At 40.5% G+C, this 20,527-nt stretch overlaps 2 protein-coding genes across 3 annotated transcripts in view; both read left to right on the top strand.

The window, feature by feature from the left end:
* Positions 1-10,737, top strand: part of LOC116693421 (tyrosine aminotransferase-like) — an 11,853-nt gene extending 1,116 nt beyond the window's left edge. Inside the window, exons 2-12 of the mRNA XM_032522396.1 lie at positions 934-1,223; positions 1,587-1,691; positions 1,882-1,949; positions 2,538-2,696; positions 3,269-3,407; positions 3,647-3,699; positions 7,945-8,097; positions 8,209-8,337; positions 9,144-9,227; positions 10,131-10,229; positions 10,361-10,737. Of these exons, the coding sequence (XP_032378287.1) occupies positions 934-1,223; positions 1,587-1,691; positions 1,882-1,949; positions 2,538-2,696; positions 3,269-3,407; positions 3,647-3,699; positions 7,945-8,097; positions 8,209-8,337; positions 9,144-9,227; positions 10,131-10,229; positions 10,361-10,501 (1,420 nt within the window). The 3' untranslated portion in view covers positions 10,502-10,737. The remainder of the gene's footprint in view (positions 1-933; positions 1,224-1,586; positions 1,692-1,881; positions 1,950-2,537; positions 2,697-3,268; positions 3,408-3,646; positions 3,700-7,944; positions 8,098-8,208; positions 8,338-9,143; positions 9,228-10,130; positions 10,230-10,360) is intronic.
* A 2,072-nt stretch (positions 10,738-12,809) lies between these two features.
* LOC116693450 (aldo-keto reductase family 1 member B1-like) overlaps positions 12,810-20,527 on the top strand; it is a 21,282-nt gene continuing 13,564 nt past the window's right edge. Inside the window, exons 1-10 of one of the 2 annotated variants that reach the window (XR_004332921.1) lie at positions 12,810-13,207; positions 13,605-13,781; positions 14,028-14,144; positions 14,763-14,840; positions 14,946-15,062; positions 15,503-15,615; positions 16,621-16,708; positions 16,785-16,868; positions 18,344-18,426; positions 18,503-18,602. Coding sequence is in view for 1 of the 2 variants with exons in the window: in XM_032522440.1 (XP_032378331.1) it covers positions 13,118-13,207; positions 13,605-13,781; positions 14,028-14,144; positions 14,763-14,840; positions 14,946-15,062; positions 15,503-15,615; positions 16,621-16,708; positions 16,785-16,868; positions 18,344-18,426; positions 18,503-18,536 (981 nt within the window). In the remaining variant the exon portion in view is untranslated. Of the gene's footprint in view, positions 13,208-13,604; positions 13,782-14,027; positions 14,145-14,762; positions 14,841-14,945; positions 15,063-15,502; positions 15,616-16,620; positions 16,709-16,784; positions 16,869-18,343; positions 18,427-18,502; positions 19,619-20,527 lie in introns of those variants that run through there. The other variant, XM_032522440.1, reaches the window with a different exon arrangement.

A 20,527-nucleotide genomic window follows, 5' to 3' on the forward strand; every position in this document is an offset into this window, starting at 1 on the left:
CTCATGCATGGTCATCAGGGTATGGCTGCAGTCTGGAGACCTCCAGGCTCATGTATGGTCATCAGGGTATGGCTGCAGCCCGGAGAGGCTGGTATAAATATATTGTTTATTTGATGAAACCTGCAATTTATTTATTTATTTTTTGAATTAAAGTTTTTATCTGCAAACACCCACATGGAACGTTAAGCCAACTAAAAATAATACACATTTACAATTACAATATGAGACCACAGAAGGTAGGCTACAATAAAACAAAACGTTTTTTATGCCTCCCATAGAAGGGGATCTGATATCATCCAAAACATTAGATAATATTTTATTACATTTTTAAAATTAAAAAAACGTTTTTAGAGGTTTAAAACATGTTACATGAGAGGTTTAATTTCCTAGTGTCCGACCCTTGAATGTAGTCTATTGCGATTATACAAATGATTATACAACAAAATAAGTGATAATCAATCAATCGTGTTTTAAATAATACATCTGCTGAAAAATTATTTGTAATCATTAGCATGATTGCCGTACTTATGTTCAAAAACATGCAAAAAAAAACAAAGTACGAATACAGACGCAAGCTTTTATTTAGAAAAGTGGAATGACAGGACGGCACCAGCCAGGAGTTTTTTTTTTTTTTTTTTTTTGCAGGATGGTAGGGTAAGACCACTGTATATTATTAAAATTAACTAATGTGCAGTTTATGGAGAAGACTCATCCCTGATTGGCTCGTCCAGCTCTTCATACCCTAACCATAACCAATCCCACTCCTCTTGCCTAAACATAACCCTAATGAGTTCCATAATGAATATTCATGAGGCTTGAGTCTTCTGCAATAAACCTGGCAGTTCAAGTTAAGTATAAATACCTCAAGATTAAATTGAAGTTTGAGTAAATATATTTTACTGCGCCAACACTCATCGTCATCACCTTCATCAGTTCCAGGCTGGATAACGAGTGCACCTTGGTTCAGATGAATGGGAATGGAGTCCACGGCAAAAGCCTGAATGGGACTGGAGTCAAAGGGAAGGGAGTAGTACATGGGAACAACATCCACCACGTCAGCGTGAAGGGCAGTTTGTATCCAGCCAAAGCCAAGAGCCGCAGGCAGCGATGGGAGGTGAAGCCCTCGGAGATGGCCAACAACACGCTCAATCCCATCAGAGCCATAGTGGACGGGATGAAGCTCACTCCCAACCCGGATAAACCCATGATCGCTCTTTCCATAGGTGAGAGGCCTTCAGCATGACTAGATTGGGGATTTTAATCTGTCTGGACATGCCACTTTGTTGCTTAGATGCAATGCAAATTTGTAATTATTAATTATTTGATCAATAATCAATAACAAGCACTAAATCGGTCAACAGATAAACACCATTTAGGTCAATCTAATAATGTGTGATTATAATCAGTACAGACCAGCTACCTCCTTCCATTTCCAATTTGTTTCTAAAAAGATTGGAAATAAAGCAGACAAATGACTTACCTTTATGATATGAACATATAACATGAGTATTCTCCATGTGTAGAGGGGTACTTTGTTGAATGCTGAGTCGTCACTGTGGGCTGATTGCTGACTATGTGTTCTCCAGGGGATCCCACTGTGTTTGGGAACATGCCTACAGACACTGCTGTACTGCAGGCCATGAAAGACGCCATCGACTCCCAGAAATACAACGGCTATGCTCCTTCCGTTGGTAAGTCACACTAAGCAGTAAAGTTCCTACATCTTTAGGTTAACGTTTGTGAACTTCAGGAACCAGAAATACTGTCTGATCTCAGTAAATCACATACTATGTGCTCATGTCAGCGACGTCCTGCTACAAACAAGGATATGTAGAGGTAATTAAAGTACTGTACGTATATTTTCTCTGTTTCCAACCGCAGGTTATCTGAAGAGCCGACATGCGGTGGCCAACTTTTACACGTGCCCTGAGGCTCCCCTAGAGGCAGAGGTGCTTCCTCCCTAAACTCCTCATACTTTAGCTAAGAGACGTTTTTATACATGCCTTTTCCTCTTGGAACCTGAATCATAATGACAAACTAAAGTACACATGTCAAACTTAAGGCCAGTGGGCAAAATCCGGTCCTTCACAAATTTTGATCCGGCCCCCATATATATTAAGGTTCACAAACAATTTTGGCCCGCCGAGTTTTTGCCATGTTTTTTGGTGCTTTTTATAGTCTTTCCAGTATTTCTGTTGCTTTATTCAACTTATTTAATTTTAGGCAATTTCTTCGACATTCTTGCCGACCAAACTGTAGCCCTTCATGTGATTCTCATTTTCCAGTGTGGCCCTTAGTGAAATTGAATTCGACACCCCTGCCCTAAGGACATTGTTAGTGAATGAAAATTACTTCCAGCCGCATTATGTAATAAACACGATACCTGCAACATTATGCAAGAGTGCATGTGTTGAAGTGTTGGAACCTACTTGTTACAGTGACTTTATTTTCGTCAAGTACTAGAAACTGTTGCGTTGTGAAAGTGGTTTTGGTGTTGAAGCTTTTCAAAGTAAAGATCCCCCCCCTCTCTATTCCAGGATGTCATTTTGACCAGTGGCTGCAGTCAGGCCATTGACCTGGCTATCAGTGTCCTGTGTAACCCAGGGGACAACATCCTGGTCCCGTGCCCAGGCTTCTCCTTATATAAGACTCTGGCTGTCTCCATGGGTATCGAGGTCAAACTCTACAACCTGCTGGTAAGTAAGAACAGGTCGCATCCCAACCCACTATACTGTTTATATTTTTGTGTCTATTCACTTAGCCTCACTGACTGTTTACATGTACACAACACTGCTCTTTTTGCCCATATTCTGGAAAAGACAATATTCCAACTAATCTATTTACATCGCTAATGAAAGTGAATATTCCACTAATGTTCTCATTTATATGCAGCCGTGCAAAAATAGGATTTTTTTCAAATTTTTTCACCAAATTTTGTAGATGTACTGTTGCTCCGTGCGGTGCTTAACAACGCCCAATACGATTGTGATTGATTTAAAGAAATGTCAATAAACCAGATCACGTTTTTCTCCTATTTCTGAATGCTGTGTGGACTAGCCAGACCTTCCTGTGCAGCACTGTGGAGGAAGGTCTGGCAATGTGAGACTATATTTGGTATTAAAGTGAAATATGTGCATGTAAACGTGTAACAGGTTGCTTTCTCGTGTTTGCAATTGTAACTATCCCCAAACATCTTCAAGACACAGGTATCACTGTCATATACAATAAAGTGTCTGCCCTCACCCAGACATTCTTCTTTGATTTGCAGCCAGAGAAGTCATGGGAGGTTGACCTGAAACACTTGGAGAGCCTGATTGACGAGAGGACATCCTGTCTGATTGTTACCAACCCATCCAACCCGTGTGGCTCTGTGTTCAGCAAGGCACACCTCCAGAAAATCCTCAAAGGTTAGCTGCACTTCTGCTGACTGAATGAGTGATGTGTTGCCATTTTTCTTTTCTCAAACTGCTCAAGACAAATTTCTTCTAAAGGAAACAATAAAGGAATATCTTATCTTTCTTTAGAAAAATACTTCAAAAAGCTTTGAATTGGCATAACAATTAAAGTCAGTGGTGAACATATGGATTATTACATAAACAGCATTTGTGTCTTAGTGAAACAATTAAAGGTTGCTTGTTTTCCCCAGTGGCCTCCAGACACTGCGTTCCCATTCTGGCTGATGAAATCTACAGCAACATGGTGAGTACTCCCACAGGCCTTGGCCCTTTGAAACACCAGTGAGCCACTGTTTTCACTGCAGTGACAGCAGAGGTTGGGCATCATTTTAAATTGAACAGTTCTGATTCCAGTTGCAGTTCTTCCTTTTTCTTCTGGTTCTTATTGATTCTCGATTCTGATGCTTCGATAGGTGGAGTTGGAACGAGTTGCATGCGTATTTCACAGATAGAGCGTTGCTTACTGTGCTCCATGGCTGCAACACAACAAGCGCCTGGAGGTAAAGTGGCTGCTACTGAAACCAAAACTTAAATTTGGAAACCAATGATCGGATTTGAAACCAGATTTTTCCAAACTGTTCCTATGAAAACAAAATTGGGACTGGTTCTTGATTCCCAATCCTAGTGACAGCAGAGGTTGTGTTGCTGAGCCCCGCGCTCTGTGAAAGATTATAACAATATAAAAAAGAGACTTGGTATAGGATTGGTGTGGGTCGATATTCTGATTTGAGGCATCCGAATTGAGGAGAAACTAAATCGGATCAGTGCTGCCCTAATTTCTGCTTCATCCCCGATACAGCAGCAACATAAAGGTGCATTCAGGTGAAGTTGGAAAAGCCAATTTGTGATTTGTAATTATTTTGCCCAAACAGCTAATTAGACATTAGTTGTAGCTGCAGTGGAGTCCAACTCTCAGTCAGTCAAGTTGTTGGGTCTTTGTAAATGAAAAGAGTGTGGACTAGACTAGTCTCGCATTGCCCAGACCTTCCTCCACAAGGTCCAGCTAGTCCACACAGCATCACTGGATAGAAGAAAAATGTGCTCTGGTTTATTGGCATTTCTTTAAACCAATCACAATCGTCATGGGCGGGGCTAAGCTTCGGACAGAGCCACGTGCCTCTGCTTAATAGTCTCAGGAAGGAACTTGTTTTGATGGAACATGTGTACGTTCAGAAGTAGTTTTAGTCGTCAACAGAAAACTCAGGATTGGACGATAGTCTAGCTAGCTGTCTGGATTTACCCTGCAGAGACTGAGACCAGGTAACCATAGTCCCAGATTGGACAGATATCTAGCTAGCTGTCTGGATTTACCCTGCAGATCTAGGACCAGGTAACCATAGTCCTCAGATTGGACAATAGTCTAGCTAGCTGTCTGGATTTACCCTGCAGAGACCTGAGGACCAGGTAACCATAAGTCCTCAGATTGGACAGATAGTCTAGCTAGCTGGATTTACCCTGCAGAGATCTGGGGACCAGGTAACCATAGTCCTCAGAAATCAGCCTCAGGTTTAAGCACCAATACAGAGACAGAAGATAATGATGGGACATCCGGCAGATGTCAAAATTCAAAGAGACAGATAGTGGGGGAGCCAACCCTTAGAACAGGAAAATGATCCAATTTAAATGTTGACTATCAGAAAACAACATTGCCAGCACATTCAGTCCGTTATCATTGGCATCAGTGTTGGCCTTGAAAGTCTGCTCTGGTCAAACTTTACATGTACACAGATATTTATACGGACATAGACTCCTGTACACGCATGCACGCATGCACACACACACACACACACACACACCTTTAAGTTTTTGGCCTTTATACAGCTACAGTATGTTCTTTTAAAAGTAAGTGTTAAATAGCATATAGTATTAATCGTGGTGCTACTTTTGAAGAAATTGTAAGTACTGTGATATTAAAATGGACAAATTGAGGTTTGGTCTGTTCATTCAACAGAGTAAGAGGTTAATTACTGTAATCATTTAATGTATTATGGAGAGAGAAAAATAATGGTCTATGGGTCTATGTGGGTGAAGAGAACAGAATACTAGAAATGAAACAGCAAAAGTTAATAACCACACCAGCATCACCTAGGAGTCCCATCCACACACAGCCATATACACACTGTAGCAACAAAACTTTATTTCACAGCTACACAAATCAAGGCTCGCATCTGTGCTTCTCCTCGCAAGGTAAGTGGAAGTGTTGAGTCGGGGTTGTCGGGTGCATTCACAAAACCACTGCCATCTGACAAGTTTACATTAAAAAGCAGGCAGACCAGAATGACTCTGCACTTTTTGGCAACATGTGTTTGCAATTATTGCATATTTGTTGGGTTATGGTGTAGCAGGAAGAGGGGCGGAACACACGCCCCTTTTTCTTTTTGATGGGAGGGTTTGGAGGTAAGGGGCCAAGGCTCAGTCAGAGGGGCATTATCCCCCTTGTCCCTGTCCTCCATGAGACTCTCGACAGTGAATTACGATCTTACGTAACATGTGTCTGAACTGTCTAGTGCAGAAGTTCTCAATCCTTTTACAACAACGGACCGTCTTTGAAATATCCTTCTCCGCCAAGTCTCCCCTGAACATCACGTGTTGGTACAAAGTTCAATACAGGGAGCCACAACAGTCTCGGCTTTACTAAACTACAACCTGAGAACAGAAAAACACTTAAATGCTATTTAAAATGCTCAAATTCATTAATTTTTTACAGTAGCCTATAATTATGTTAGGAAACATGCATGTTTGATATTGTTTAAACTTACACAACACTTACATAACGTACCCCTGCAGTACTCCGAGGGCTATGCTGTGGAGAAACACTAGTGCACGTTAAGTCAGGCATTATTGTTATAATCTTGCAGAATACATTTTTCCTTTTTCATGCATTTAATTCATGCGTGTCTACGGCCAGTGCTGATATAGTTAGTAATTGCTCCATGTGACCCTCTCTGTACTGTATCATCTGTAGCAGTCTGGCCAATAGGACGCGGGGCAGCTCCCCGCTTCAACATACTGAGACTGGTTTAATGAGAACCAGCTTTCTGTGGAGCGTTGCAGTCTCTGCTTACAGACCATCATCATCACACTTAGTCTCTCTCTCTCTCTCTCTCGCTCTCTATCTCTCTCTCTCTCTCCAGAATAAATAATACATAAAAACGGTGTATGGGTACATTTTTACAGCCGTTTTGCTTAAAATGCTTGTTTTGTATGACGAAGAACCTGAAAAAAAGTTAAAAAGTAAACGTTTAAGGCATGTTCTTTGTGTCATATGATTTAAAAAGATTGCTCTTTATAGTAATAAGCGAGGTCAAGTAGCGTTTAAGCTTCACTTTTCAACAGTTTTATATCAGCAATCAGACAAATGATTAAGATGGGAAGAGTAATCAATTAGATTACTCATTACTGAAAAAAGTAACGCAGTTAGTAACGCCGTTATTTATAACGCTGTTATTCCCATCACGGCAGATGACTATGTATGACAATGATGTGTCATGTGGAAAGGATCAGTAGTTGTGACAAATCACAGCCTCACTCTGCAGTTCCCCCCAGTCATGCAGTATGCAGTGTTTTAGCATCTTTGAGTCCAGTGGGTGCGTTTGGTCTGCAGCCTTACTGTTTTATCTCCCTCTAACCTGGTCAAGGACCTCATTCCCAGTGGAAGCAGGGAGAAGTGCCAAACTGCTGCGAACAAAGTGTGCGACCAGTTAAACATAGTGGCGGCATGATTAGCTGCTAAAGAGACAGATGTATTTCAAAACAGGAATAACATTTATTTTAATTTTCTCATTTTTAGTCTAATCTTGGATGAAGCAGACTTTGGATTTTATTTCTAGACCAGTCTGGACCACACCTGCAGATACTTTGCTAAACTGCCCGTGCATCGTCTGATGTATGCCTTTGTCCTAAAACTTGGAAATGCAACCATAACTTGACTCGTATCTAATTTATGATTTGTTACCGTTAACCCCCGCTCCCAGCCCCCTTTGCATGCACTCCCAAGAAAGTGAATGCCGGAGACAGGAGAAGAACCTCTGGCTGTTTAACACAAATCTGGTCTTGGTCTTGACTTGGGCTCGCCCTACTTTGGTCTTGGTCTTGGTCTTGATTTGGTCTCAAACCCTCAAACTCTTGATCTTGTCTCGGTCTCGATACACTCTGGTCTTGGTGATACCTTGGTCTCGGTTTGGGTGGTCTGGACTACAACACTGGTTGCGTTACATAACCCACTTCCTCTGTAAAGCCGTGCCCGTGGTTGCTCCTCTCCTCTCACGCTTTAGACCACGTATTTCTTTTTAACGCGATGGGAGTAAGAATGTGTTGTCGGGGCATGTACTGTACTTGACTTAACTTTACATGTTTGGAATATGGCCTCCATTTCAACGTGAGCTCCACTCACCATCAAGCCCACTATCACTCAACAAACTGGTCAGCTGTGACCATGGATGATCTTCCATCTGAACATATTTCATTTAGTTCTTACTCCTGTCCTCAGGTTTTCCCAGGTTGCAGTAGTCCTTCCGTGGCGTCTCTCAGCAGTGACGTTCCCATCCTTTCCTGCGGCGGCTTGGCTAAGCGCTGGCTGGTCCCGGGTTGGAGAATGGGATGGATCCTTATCCATGACAGGAATGATATATTTGGATCCAAGGTATGTAGGTTTTTTGTGCATTCTTCTTTTAACAGAAAGAGAAAAAGGAAGACTCCAACGGATCACTATTACATTTACCTAAGTGACACATGCAGTATGTCTCCTCTGCAGATTCGACAGGGTCTGGTGAAACTGAGTCAGCGTATTCTGGGAGCCTGCAGTATCATCCAGGGTGCCCTGGAAAGCATCCTCAACAACACACCTCAAAGCTTCTACAATGACACCATTCACTTTCTGAAGGTACACAGGGGGATAATGATTAATATCTATTACCCTCTCATTATTTTACTGGGACTTGAAATAGTTGTCTTAATAGTCCACTAATCTACACCCATGACCTTCTACTTCCCCCGCTGGAAATTTCATTAGATGTCCCTCACCTAGGCCGGGTATCTGTTACCTTGTGTTGCCTGGTCCTCAGATCTCTGCAGGGTAAATCCAGACAGCTAGCTAGACTATCTGTCCAATCTGAGGACTATGGTTACCTGGTCCTCAGATCTCTGCAGGGTAAATCCAGACAGCTAGCTAGACTATCTGTCCAATCTGAGGACTATGGTTACCTGGTCCTCAGATCTCTGCAGGGTAAATCCAGACAGCTAGCTAGACTATCTGTCCAATCTGAGGACTATGGTTACCTTGTCCTCAGATCTCTGCAGGGTAAATCCAGACAGCTAGCTAGACTATCTGTCCAATCTGAGTTTTCTGTTGACGACTAAAACTACTTCTGAACGTAGACTTGTTCCACCAGAACAAGTCTATTTTGCAGAGGCACCATGTCTCTGTCTGCACCACCCAAGACGATTGTGATTGGTTTAAAGAAACGTTTGTAATCCAGAGCAGGTTTTTCTCCCATGCGTACTAGCCAGACCTTCTTTTTCAGTACTGTGGTGGAAGGTCTCTTGTTCTGGAACAAAAGAATATTACTCATAATTCCTTTAAATTATGTGACCAAGCTATTTTGTGTCTTCAGTCCTCTTCTAGTATGTTTGTACTTTTTTTTGGTATCCTATGAGACCAGTTGGATGATTTATCCTTTTCTTCCTCAGACCAACTCAGAGATTTGTTTTAATGAGCTGTGCACCGTCCCCGGCCTGAACCCGATCATGCCTTCAGGAGCCATGTACCTCATGGTCAGTACTACACGTGTGTGTGGTTTATTTTAACCATGATGTTTGGACACACTGTCCCATTGGAGTGAAAGAAAAAGCGTGTCCAAACCTTTGACTGGTACTGTATTTGTGTATGGTTGCCTGAAATGTACAGTATGTATCCCATTTAAACTATTAATCACATGAGAGATAAAAAGCCTATGTGAATTACCAGCTGTTAGATAGATAGATAGATAGATAGATAGATAGATAGATATTTATTCATCCCCAAAAAATGGGAAATTATAGTGTTACTGCAGCAAAATCAGTCACACAGAACAAAATACAAATATAAATGAAATACTAGGATACAACATACATACATACAGTATACATGAAATATACATGAAATATTAATAATAATAATAATAATAACAATAATAATAATAATAGGAATAAAATATAAGAACAAATATTATATATGAATATATACAGGATGGGAAAACAAAATGTCCAACTGCTTGAATAGTTTGCTAAACTATAAACAAACCAGTTGTGCAGTATTGGGGTGAACATTACGTTATTGTGATTGTTACATTAGAGCATTTCAAAATTGATTGCCATATGTATAGATAAGTGGAAAAAAAGTCAATTGAATTCAATTAATATGTCATTTTGAGTAAGTTGGTGATATTTCATTTTGGCCTTTTTATGTAGTTTATGCTACAGTTGATTTACAAGAAAAAACATATCTTGTAACAAACCACACCTAATGGACAGTGTAACATGTAACATATAAATATTTCACATTCACTCATTATAATCTAACCTATCCATGCATGAGAATCATCATCCTACATATTATATTTTACTAAAAGAGATGTAGATATTAATTTAAGGTTCTTATAAGAAGAAATGTGTGTGTGTGTGTGTGTGTGTGTCCAGGTGGGGATTGACATGGATCGCTTTCCAGATTTTAAGAGCGATGTGGACTTTACTGAACGGCTGGTGACGGAGCAGTCGGTCTTCTGTCTGCCGGCCTCAGTAAGACACCTTCTTCTGTCGTGTATCCATTTGGCCCAACATCCTTCTACACACTCCCATTTAGAACACAATGTAAACATGTGTGTGAGCCCTTAAATGCCTGAGAGTATCGTTGTTCTGCCCTCTCCCAGGCCTTTGAGTATCCTAATTTCTTTCGCATTGTGGTGACCGTGCCAGAAGAGATGATGGTGGAGGCTTGTGTTCGGATCAAGGAGTTTTGCCAGCGCTACTATTGTTCCGTCAGCCACGACAGCGCTTGTCTGGACCAGTGATGCGGCGGAGCTGGACCAGTCTGATGCCATGGGCCTCGTGGGGACCAAAGCCCAGAGGAAGCTAGTCACGTGCTGTGTACTGAGCTGGAATCAGCTTTAGATGTTATTCCGCTGTGTTAGGAAATCTGATGTGAAAACTGTGGTAATAATGTCCTTACTGTGGCAACAAAATCTTGGAAGCAACATAACTCAAGGTCAAATTTTTGATGTAAACCATATGAAATGAGCACACCTAATATTTATATTTTATACAAGCAAAGTATGTTACTTGTTTTTGTGTAATGCTTTGTATGTCTATGAAATGTACTCTTTGATATAAACTGCAGGACTGTAGGTGGTTGTGCGTCCTACTCTGAAAGCGGCGCCCACTGGAGGGGAACAAATCAGCTGACACGCTACCAACGGGCCTGCAGCTGGCTAACAACATCATGTCAACGGATTCTTTTAGCAACCTACGTCTATCAGAGAGGACAAATTTGCTAATGTTGGCTTTGTATTAGCAAGCTAAGGCACGATATAGCTTTCTGATTTATCCACATTCCATCATGACACAAAAATGCTTTAGCTGAAAGCTATAGCGTGTAGTTTCTGTCCCTGGTTCTTCAAGGTGTTAGTAGAGCTTGTAGACAGTTTGTTTGCTAGCAGACACAGTTGACGTGTTATTAACCCATGCAACTGCTAGGCAAGACCCGCCCTTCAATAGCATTCTCAAGCTACTATTGGGCAGTGTCCACGCTTATGTAAGGTAACGCAACCCTGTCTCCTGACCAATCGCCATCCTAACCCTAACCACTCGAGGCCAGTGCCTAACCCCGACCCATCGAGCTGGGAAGGCAACTTCACACGATACAGGTCACTGGGGAGCGGAGAGTTGTTCCATCCATCCAGTCAAGGCAGTTCCTAAATGGGATCTGTCTCTATACTATCACACCCCAGCTGGCTTCTTTTCAGAATTAAATTTATATTTGAATATGCATTTTTGTAAACGTTATTATTGATAATCTGCATACTTTGCTTGTGCTAGAAAACGTCCTTCAACGCTGTGTTAGGCATGCATATAAGCAGATCCTTCTCTGTATGTTTCCTTTGTTTGTAAGTTAATTGTGTGTCATATTAAATCATATTTACAGTACATGTACAGTATATATACTGTATATATATTTTCAGACACTAAATTGTATTCAGTAGTTCTGTTAATAGTTACCTAAATAAAACCATATTGACATGGCTCTCAGAACTAACCATTTGACACAAACAACACATACACCAAGAGACGATCATTAAGAAACTTCAGAATCATCAAGAGAACCCCCAGCACAAAGAGACATCTCCAAGAACCTGTTGCAGAGGCTGAATGTTCCTTTGAACCTAAAAAAAACTGAAAAGCCTGAAATCATTCATCAGAAATTAGCTTCACAGGGATTTAAAATCTGCACAACATACCACACACTATAAACCACTACAAACCATACTAAACACAACTTTAAATGACCAATAACCAAATAAAAACTAGACTGGTCCCACAACACTGGCGCTCTCTTCAGAAAGGGAAGGAGCAGACTGGTCTTACTTCAGTGTGTGTCTTCCCACAATTTGGACTTTAATATCAGAATTAAAATACATGTTTCACATTTGGCCCTAATCCTCTTCCATAGACTTATGGAATAAAATGCAATTTATAAATAAACATGATTTTATTGCATCACGTTCATGAACCATCTTGTGACCCCAAAGCTGAGAATCACTGCCTTTATAATGTTTTTAAAAAATGCAACAATACAACAATCTTGAAACAATATACAGTATATTCATTTTATTATGTAAAAGTAATGTTAGTTTTCCCAGAAAAACAAAGAAATACTGTATTTCCCTGGACCCCATTAACATTTTGGGCCCCAGGGTGTTTGGTTAAACATGGATCTACCTAGGCAGACACGGAGTGTAAATGTTGACAGAACATTAGGGCCTCGTTGCAGCCTGTGGGGGCCCGAGGCTGCTGTTTGCCCAGTGTTGAATATTGCGATGGTGGAGGAAATGGCATGAATGTTTACAGAAAGATTTTAGTTTTTGTAATTATCTTTTTATCCATATCTAAAATGTATTATAGTTCAAGACTGTGAGACTATTATCACTGTATATAATATAATAAAAAGTAAATATCTACAGCCTTTGTATGGTCAGTGCACAGAGCAGTGATACAATATCACCATCTGATGTTGAACTGGAGATATTACAGCAGAGTTCTTCTTCCAATGTGAGCCTGCCTCTGTGTGTTTCTGTGTGTTTGCCCACTGCTACCCGTATGAGAATAGTGACCTTTGCAACATGTTTCCTCCTTATACACATTAATACTTCATGGTGGTGAAGTTGTGTGTTGTCCAATGATTAACTACTGGACTGATAAGGCAGAAATAAGAGTGAGAAAGACATTGGGGAAGACACAGAGAGCAAAGGAAAGAACCACGTCAGATAGAGAAGTAAATTCAGCATAGATAAAGGAAGGACGTTGACTCAGCAGCTGCTGTTTGAGGGGCAAAAAGAGGAAGAGGAAAGCTTTGACAGTGTCCAAGTGCACGCTGGGTTTCTCATGTTGCGGCTGTTCTCCTGCCGTGGTAAATGTACTCCATGGAGGACACACAGGTGGACAGGACCATAGAGCTGAATGATGGCACACGAATGCCAGTTTTGGGTCTCGGGACTTGGAAGGTAGCCTAAACACTCATTTCCTATTTCTTGTACAGCAAACAATCCAATTGTTAGCAGTTTGTTTCCTTGCATACAGTTTGAGAGTAATATTCTTAATTATGAGGTGTAAATACCTGCATTTTAGATCAAAGAGTATTTACTGAATGAAGCAGCGAAGCTAGTGTAAATACTGGCTTCTGATTGGCAGATTATTTGTCCTCCCCCAGGGCAAATGGCAGGGGACTTTTCCTCAGGCTGTACACTGAAGCTCTCTCTTGCCAAGAGATTTACTGCCACAAGAAGTTACTATTATGTGAAATTTGACTTGGTGAATTGTGCATACATGAACAAACCTATTAAACATGTACAGTAGTAAGAGAGTGAAAGGCCCATTTTAAAAATGTTTTACTTCTTGCAGCCCTCAGCCCTTCCCCGCACCTCAGTCCAGGGTGCAGTGGAGGCCGCCATCGCAGCAGGCTACCGCCACATAGACACCGCCTACTGCTACAACAATGAGGTCGATGTTGGCAGGGCTCTGTGCTCCAAGACAAAGCAGGGCATCATCAGGCGCCAGGACATGTTCATCGTCAGTAAGGTGGGTGCTGAGGGGAACACATGTCACACCAATCCAACTTCCTGTCACGCCCACAACTCACTGACTCTTACACATATGGTTTTCTGATTAACTCAAAAAGCTTTTGAGTTACTTAGGAAACTGAGGAAAAAATGTTATGCATTACTGTGTGCTTAGATTTCTTACCTCTTTGTATGCTTTTGTATGCTGCTGCCCCATGCAGCATGTTGTTTACCTCTCTGTTAACCCCCCTGTCTTTCTGTAAAGTTGTGGGGTACCTTTCATGCCCCAGATGACATCCCTGTGTGCCTGAATAAGTCTCTGAAGGATCTCCAGCTGGACTATCTGGATCTGTACCTTGTGCATTTCCCTGTTGGCCTAAAGGTTGAGTGTAACTTTAAAAATATTTTTATATACATTTTTAGATTTATATATAGTAGGGTTAGGGTTGGGGTTTCTAACCACCTAACACAACGTAACTTCAATTTAAACTCAGTTTTGGTCTCCAACAACTCCATGAAATACATAAGTATTACAATATCTGTATATAAAGATATCTGTGTCTGCTAAAGGTTTGACCTAATTCAGCTGCTAGTCACTACTGTGTGTGCTTTTTGTTGCAAAAAGGAGGCATGCCATATCTTATTCTTATTATCATATTCTACTTAGAGTAATATCCACCTGTATATTATATTCAGTACATATCCAGCTGTAAATCTTGCCCACAATACTTGTTATCTATATTTTATATTCATAGGACAAACCATTTTAAACAACATTTGTAAAATTCTGTTTATAATAGTATTCATTTCCATATTTATGCAATTATGCACTTATGAAACCATTGTATATATCCTGCACTTATTGCTATTGCACTTCTGGTTAGACCCAAACTGCATTTCGTTGCCTTGTACCTGTACATGTGTAATGACAATAAAGTTGAATCTAATCTAATCTAATCTAATCTAATCTTTGCCATAAAACATTAATATTTCTTCCTAGAAAATGGGTGATGACCTTTTCCCAGAGAAGGACGGCAAGATGCTGACCTGTGACATAGACTACGTGGATGTATGGAGGGTAAGCACACATGTCCTCTTTCTCTTCTCCACAGCTGCCATGTGCAGTGTCTGCAGCGCCACACATACATCTACTGTATCGTGTAGTCTGCTGTTGTGTTTGCAGGGGATGGAGGCCCTGCAAGCATCGGGACAGGTGAAGAGTATTGGTGTGTCCAACTTCAGCCTCCTGCAGCTGGAGAGACTTCTTGCTCTGTGCAGGGTGCCCCCTGCTGTCAATCAGGTATTATATAATATTTACACATAGTTGGCTTGTCCTGATAGTGCAATTCATGCTGATGTCACACTCGAGTTGAATGTGAACTTACAAGACTTTTCATTAGTTTCATTAGCTCCAACTATGTTAGCCATTGTTAGCAACACCAGTTGTCAAAGTATACAGCGTGGCAACATGTCCACATGTAGAAGTTGGACAGTGTGTTTGACTGATTTAGTGAGACATAATAAGACAGAAGTGCGTCTGACTTCATGTTACTACAGCTTTCACAAGTGTTGGATTTGGAACTCGGGGACTTGGTGTGATCAGTTAATCATCATCATCATGTAATGAGCCACAGGTTATGCTTCTTTAAACATTAACATAACATAACATATTGTTGTGTAGGGACATCAGCATCCATACTGTATGTGTCCAGCTTTTGTTTGGTGTTATGTCATCCATAGATCGAGCTACATCCCTACCTGGTGCAGACAGATATGATAGAGTTCTGTAAATCCAAGAACATCGCCCTGACGGCCTTCAGTCCTTTTGGCTCGCCTGAGAGACCCCCAGACATGTAAGGCACACTCACACATCCCACTGTCTCACACTGAGGATTTAAAATGAATCAAGCACCTGGATGCTTCTGCTGACATCACAAACTCAGAGTAATCATGGTCAGAGGCCATTTTGGGATCCGTGTAGGACACATTTATTTATTCAGATAACTCAGGAGGTGGTTCTTGAACACAATGGTCTCTGTCATCCTATAAGTAGTCTCACCACGCCAGCTTCGGGTTAAGTGCATTTCTTTGAACCAATCCCAATCATCTTGAGCTCTGGACGCAGCGACAGTGGCTCTGCTAAACAGTCTCGGGGAGGAACTTGTTCTGGTGGAACATTAGCAAAAGAAAACCCTCATCCAGTATTAGAGGCAGTTAACCATTTACACACCACAGGGACGTGAGCTCTTTAAATCAGTTTAGCAGCTGACTCGAAGTCAGTTGCGTTCGTTTCCTGACAGAAGCCAGACATTCAGCATGTGTGAGGCTTTATCCTGGAAATGTTCTTGATCCATACTAACAGTATATACAGTTTACATGTATATGTTCATATATATGTATATATATAAGTTACTGTATATTCCTTGTAAATATAATTTGGTTTTCTTTTTTAATTCCTTCCTTTAGTGCTACTTTTTCACTTTTTTTTAAGTCTGTCTACTGTGTTCCCCTTAGATCAACACACCCAAACAAAACTGTTCTTGCTGTGCAGAGAAACTGCTTTGACCTTTGAACTTTCTTTACAAACTTACCCCAAACTTTGACATGGATCCTGAGAAAAACTCTAAGCTTGGATTAAGTTGGAAGTAGTCTAGCGAAATATACAACAAGGATATGAGCATGCAGACGAGGTGGGGTGGGTCCGGATGATTCTGATGCAGACTGAAGTAGGATGCAGCATCAGTCTAGTGAAATATGGAGTGTTGTATCAATATGGAGAATTGTAATATAGCACCAAGCCTACTGATTCTTGTGAATTTATAAATCCTGTGCTCTGGTCTGTACCCTGCCCATGATAGGTTGATGGGAGACACTGATCCACATAAGCTCCTGGAGGACCCAGTCGTAGCAGATATAGCCAAGAAGCACCGACACAGCCCTGCACAGGTCAGTGGGAGTGTATTGCTTATGTGTAAGTGTGTGTGTGTGTGTTACTTTGTTTTTAAAAGTGGTATTTTTCCAGGTATTGCTGAGGTACCATGTGCAGCAGGGTATTTCAGTCATCCCTAAGAGTGACAAGCCTCATCACATCCTTGAAAACACAAAGGTAAAACATATTTATAAAAAAACATACATTTAAGGGCTATGGCATGCCATTCAGGACATAGTGTATATATTTGTGGTAACCATTTTGACCTTATAAGCTTGTACTGTAATCAAAACAGTGTATTTTCCGACTCTTGCTTCATTGCTCTAATTACACATTCAATTTAATTTTAACGTCACTTACCCTGCAATATTGTTTCTTGTATCATGGCAACCGCACTTTAAAATACCTTTATTTGACGCCATTTTGCTTACTTTCAGTCTGCCATATGATCATTGTCTATTGTTTGCCTGTATGTCTTGTGTCATTACTTGTTTGTGTGTTTTTGTTTTTTGCTCTTATTGAAGAAAATGCTGCTTCTGTAATAACAAAATGTCCCTGTTGTGGGATGAATAAAGTATAATCTAATCTAATCTACTTTTTAAATACATTTTGTTGCATGCATTCTTTTTGTTCATTGGACTGACAGACTTCACCATCCCTACAGGCTTAGGGTGGCTGAAAAGTAATATTAATGTCCCTCTTCTAATGATGCCTAATGCCAGCATTGTGTCAGCATTCACCACAACGTGCAATGTGCATAAGTGTTATCATGGAGTGGCCCTTTTTGTTAAAAAGTAAAATCTTTTTTAACCATAAACCGCTCTGAGGTTGCCATCGCAAAATCCACCAGACTCCATGTAAATTATCAGCACTTTTAGCACGTATAGAGCAGCCTATATCCACCAGACTCCATGTAAATTATCAGCACTTTTAGCGCGTATAGAGCAGCCTATATCCACCAGACTCCATGTAAATAATCACTACTTTTAGCGCGTATAGAGCCAGCGTATCTCCACCAGACTCCATGTAAATAATCACTACTTTTAGCGTGTATAGAGCAGCATATCTCCACCAGACTCCATGTAAATAATCACTACTTTTAGCGTGTATAGAGCCAGCGTATCTCCACCAGACTCCATGTAAATAATCACTACTTTTAGTGTGTATAGAGCAGCCTATCTCTGACCAGACTCCATGTAAATAATCACTACTTTTAGCATGTATAGAGCAGCCTATCTCCACCAGACTCCATGAAAATAATCAGTATTTTTAGCGTGTATAGAGCAGCATATCTCCACCAGACTCCATGAAAATAATCAGTATTTTTAGCGTGTATAGAGCAGCATATCTCCACATGTAAATAGATGAATTAATGGTTAATTTCAACCAAACTAGAGTTGTGATTGTTGGAACAGTGGAAAGATGAACCAAGACGTCTTTTGATAGTTTTATATTATTTTCCGTCCACTGTGAACAAAAGTCCTCCTATTAAGACATACTATAGGAAAACAAGGTCCACAACAGCAGTTACCTTTTAACTGTGCTGTAGGAATTATAAAACACTATTGTTTAGTACTAACATTTTAATTATGAGCATCAACATAGTTGTTTGGAAAACTAATTTATCAAAATTAGTTTCAATGTTTGTGCAGATATTTGACTTCAGTCTGACTGAAGAAGACATGAGAGCACTAAGAGGACTGGACCGAGGGTGGAGGGCCTGCGTGCTCGATGAGTAAGTCGACACACAGCAAATGTCCCCTGCACGGTGCAGCTACTTTCCCAGTGCTGATTGTTGTTCTGTTTCTCAGACTCAAGTCTCATCCGTACTACCCCTTTGTCTGAGGCTGCCTGGTGAGTGGAGAGAACTGACAGCACATGGATCTATGAAGACCATCAACATCAACAAGAGTCTACTGTACCTGCAGTCTCACACACCGTATTCATCAGTGCCTGGTTTACATAAAAATAACGATAGAATGGGAAGAGGGAAGACAAATCTGGTGATTCCTCTTTTTTTGCTTCTGCTAGGCCACATTATTCAATAACACATTTATTTTCATTGTTATGCAGATGATGCGCAGGTTTACCTCCCCCTAGAGCCTAATTACAAAAACAAACTAACTTACCTCAGCAACTGTCTTCAAGACATCAAATCCTGGATGGCTGCAAACTTTCTCCAGCTCAGTGAAAATAAAACTGTAAATGGACAGCAGCATTTGACCAACATTCCTTTTCCTCATCTCGTCCCTTTGGTTAAATCCCCCTGTAAATCACGTGCTGAAAAAACTTGAGACTTGTATTTTATGATTGAAGTCAAACAAATGAATCAGGTAGTACAAACGTACTGTAGCTCTGCATCACCTCCAAACTCAGGGCAAGTCTCTGCACTTTGGATCTGAAGAAATTCATTCTTTCCCTTAATATCCACCCGCCAGTGGTGCAGTGTAACTAAGTACATGTACTACTGTACTTAGGTAGAACTTTGAGGTACTTTTATTGTACTCAAGTCTTTTCTCGTCATGCTTTCTAGTTCTATGTCAGTCAAATGTTGTACTTTTTACTCCACAACATTAATCTGACAGCTTTATTTTCTAATTAATTTACAAATTAAGATTTTTGCAAACAAAACACATCTATAGTTTATAAAATACTACACAACAATATAATGTAGTACAAGTCCAGCTGAAATGATTAGCTAATTAAACACTTAGTTGACATGTATTTTCATTCAATTTTCCATTACTGCCTGAGAGAGTGCTGTGTGAGTGGCTTCTATGGCAGAAAAGAGAAATATTTTGTGAAATGGTCTTAAAGTTAAAACAGATTATATTCATACAATTAGCCTTTGTTGCCATTATATCATATGCAAATAAAACCACTGTAGATTGAGCACTGTGTAAAACGTTAACAGCATTTTATTTTTTTTAAATGATGCATCTTAAAAATGACAATTGGTCCCTGGTCTTCTTTATGAATATAAAGGTCCCTGGCAACAGAAAAAGGGCGGGGCCGCTGCTGCAAAGCACTTTGTGTTGTGTTTAAATCACATTATAAATAAAGCTTATTTGATTCATCTTCCAAATGTGATCGTAATGAATATGACCAACACATTTTAGGGCATTAATAAGATCTGAAAAGGTACTTTTTTAATGTTTTCATGTTATAAATAAAAAAAAAAAAAAAATAATGTTTGCGTTTACATAATCAGATTACTTTTTAATGAAAGGCAATTTGAAAGGTTAAGACTTACAAAAGCAAAGTCCAACAAAAGATTCTGAAACATTTATGAAATTTTGCTACAATGTACAGTGAATATTATCATTTCCTTACATACACTCTCTGTATATGTGTTACAGTAGGCAGAGCACAAAACTATATGTGCCTTGGTTTCTAAAGGCCCTGACACGCTGAGTGGACCCTGGGTTCACCGTCAGCGAGGTACTCTCCTCTGGGCCTGCAAGTATCGGGTGTAACAGAGATAGACAGCCTGGGACAGAGGACACCGGAGGGACAGAGGGAGTTGTTGTTGGCAGAACTGGCAGCTCGACATCAAGTCAGTCATTGTGAGCCTCCCTGCTGCATTTGTGTATATGCCTGGTCGGCATAAAGCAGCTGAAGTCCTGCAAAGACTGACCCCTGGAGCTGGAATGAGGATTGTGAGGGACCTCCCTGATTTGTTTGGAGATGTGGCCTACCGCCATGGTCCCCTGACATTTTATATACTGTATATCTAAGTATTAATGCTCAGACATACAGTATGTCACTCATCTGTAGCTTTTGTAGGATGAAAGCAGAGTGAATTCTTTCCCACTCCACTAACTAATCAGTTAGTG

Source organism: Etheostoma spectabile, chromosome 8 (assembly GCF_008692095.1).
Source record: "Etheostoma spectabile isolate EspeVRDwgs_2016 chromosome 8, UIUC_Espe_1.0, whole genome shotgun sequence".
Classification (NCBI taxonomy): Eukaryota; Metazoa; Chordata; class Actinopteri; order Perciformes; family Percidae; genus Etheostoma; species Etheostoma spectabile.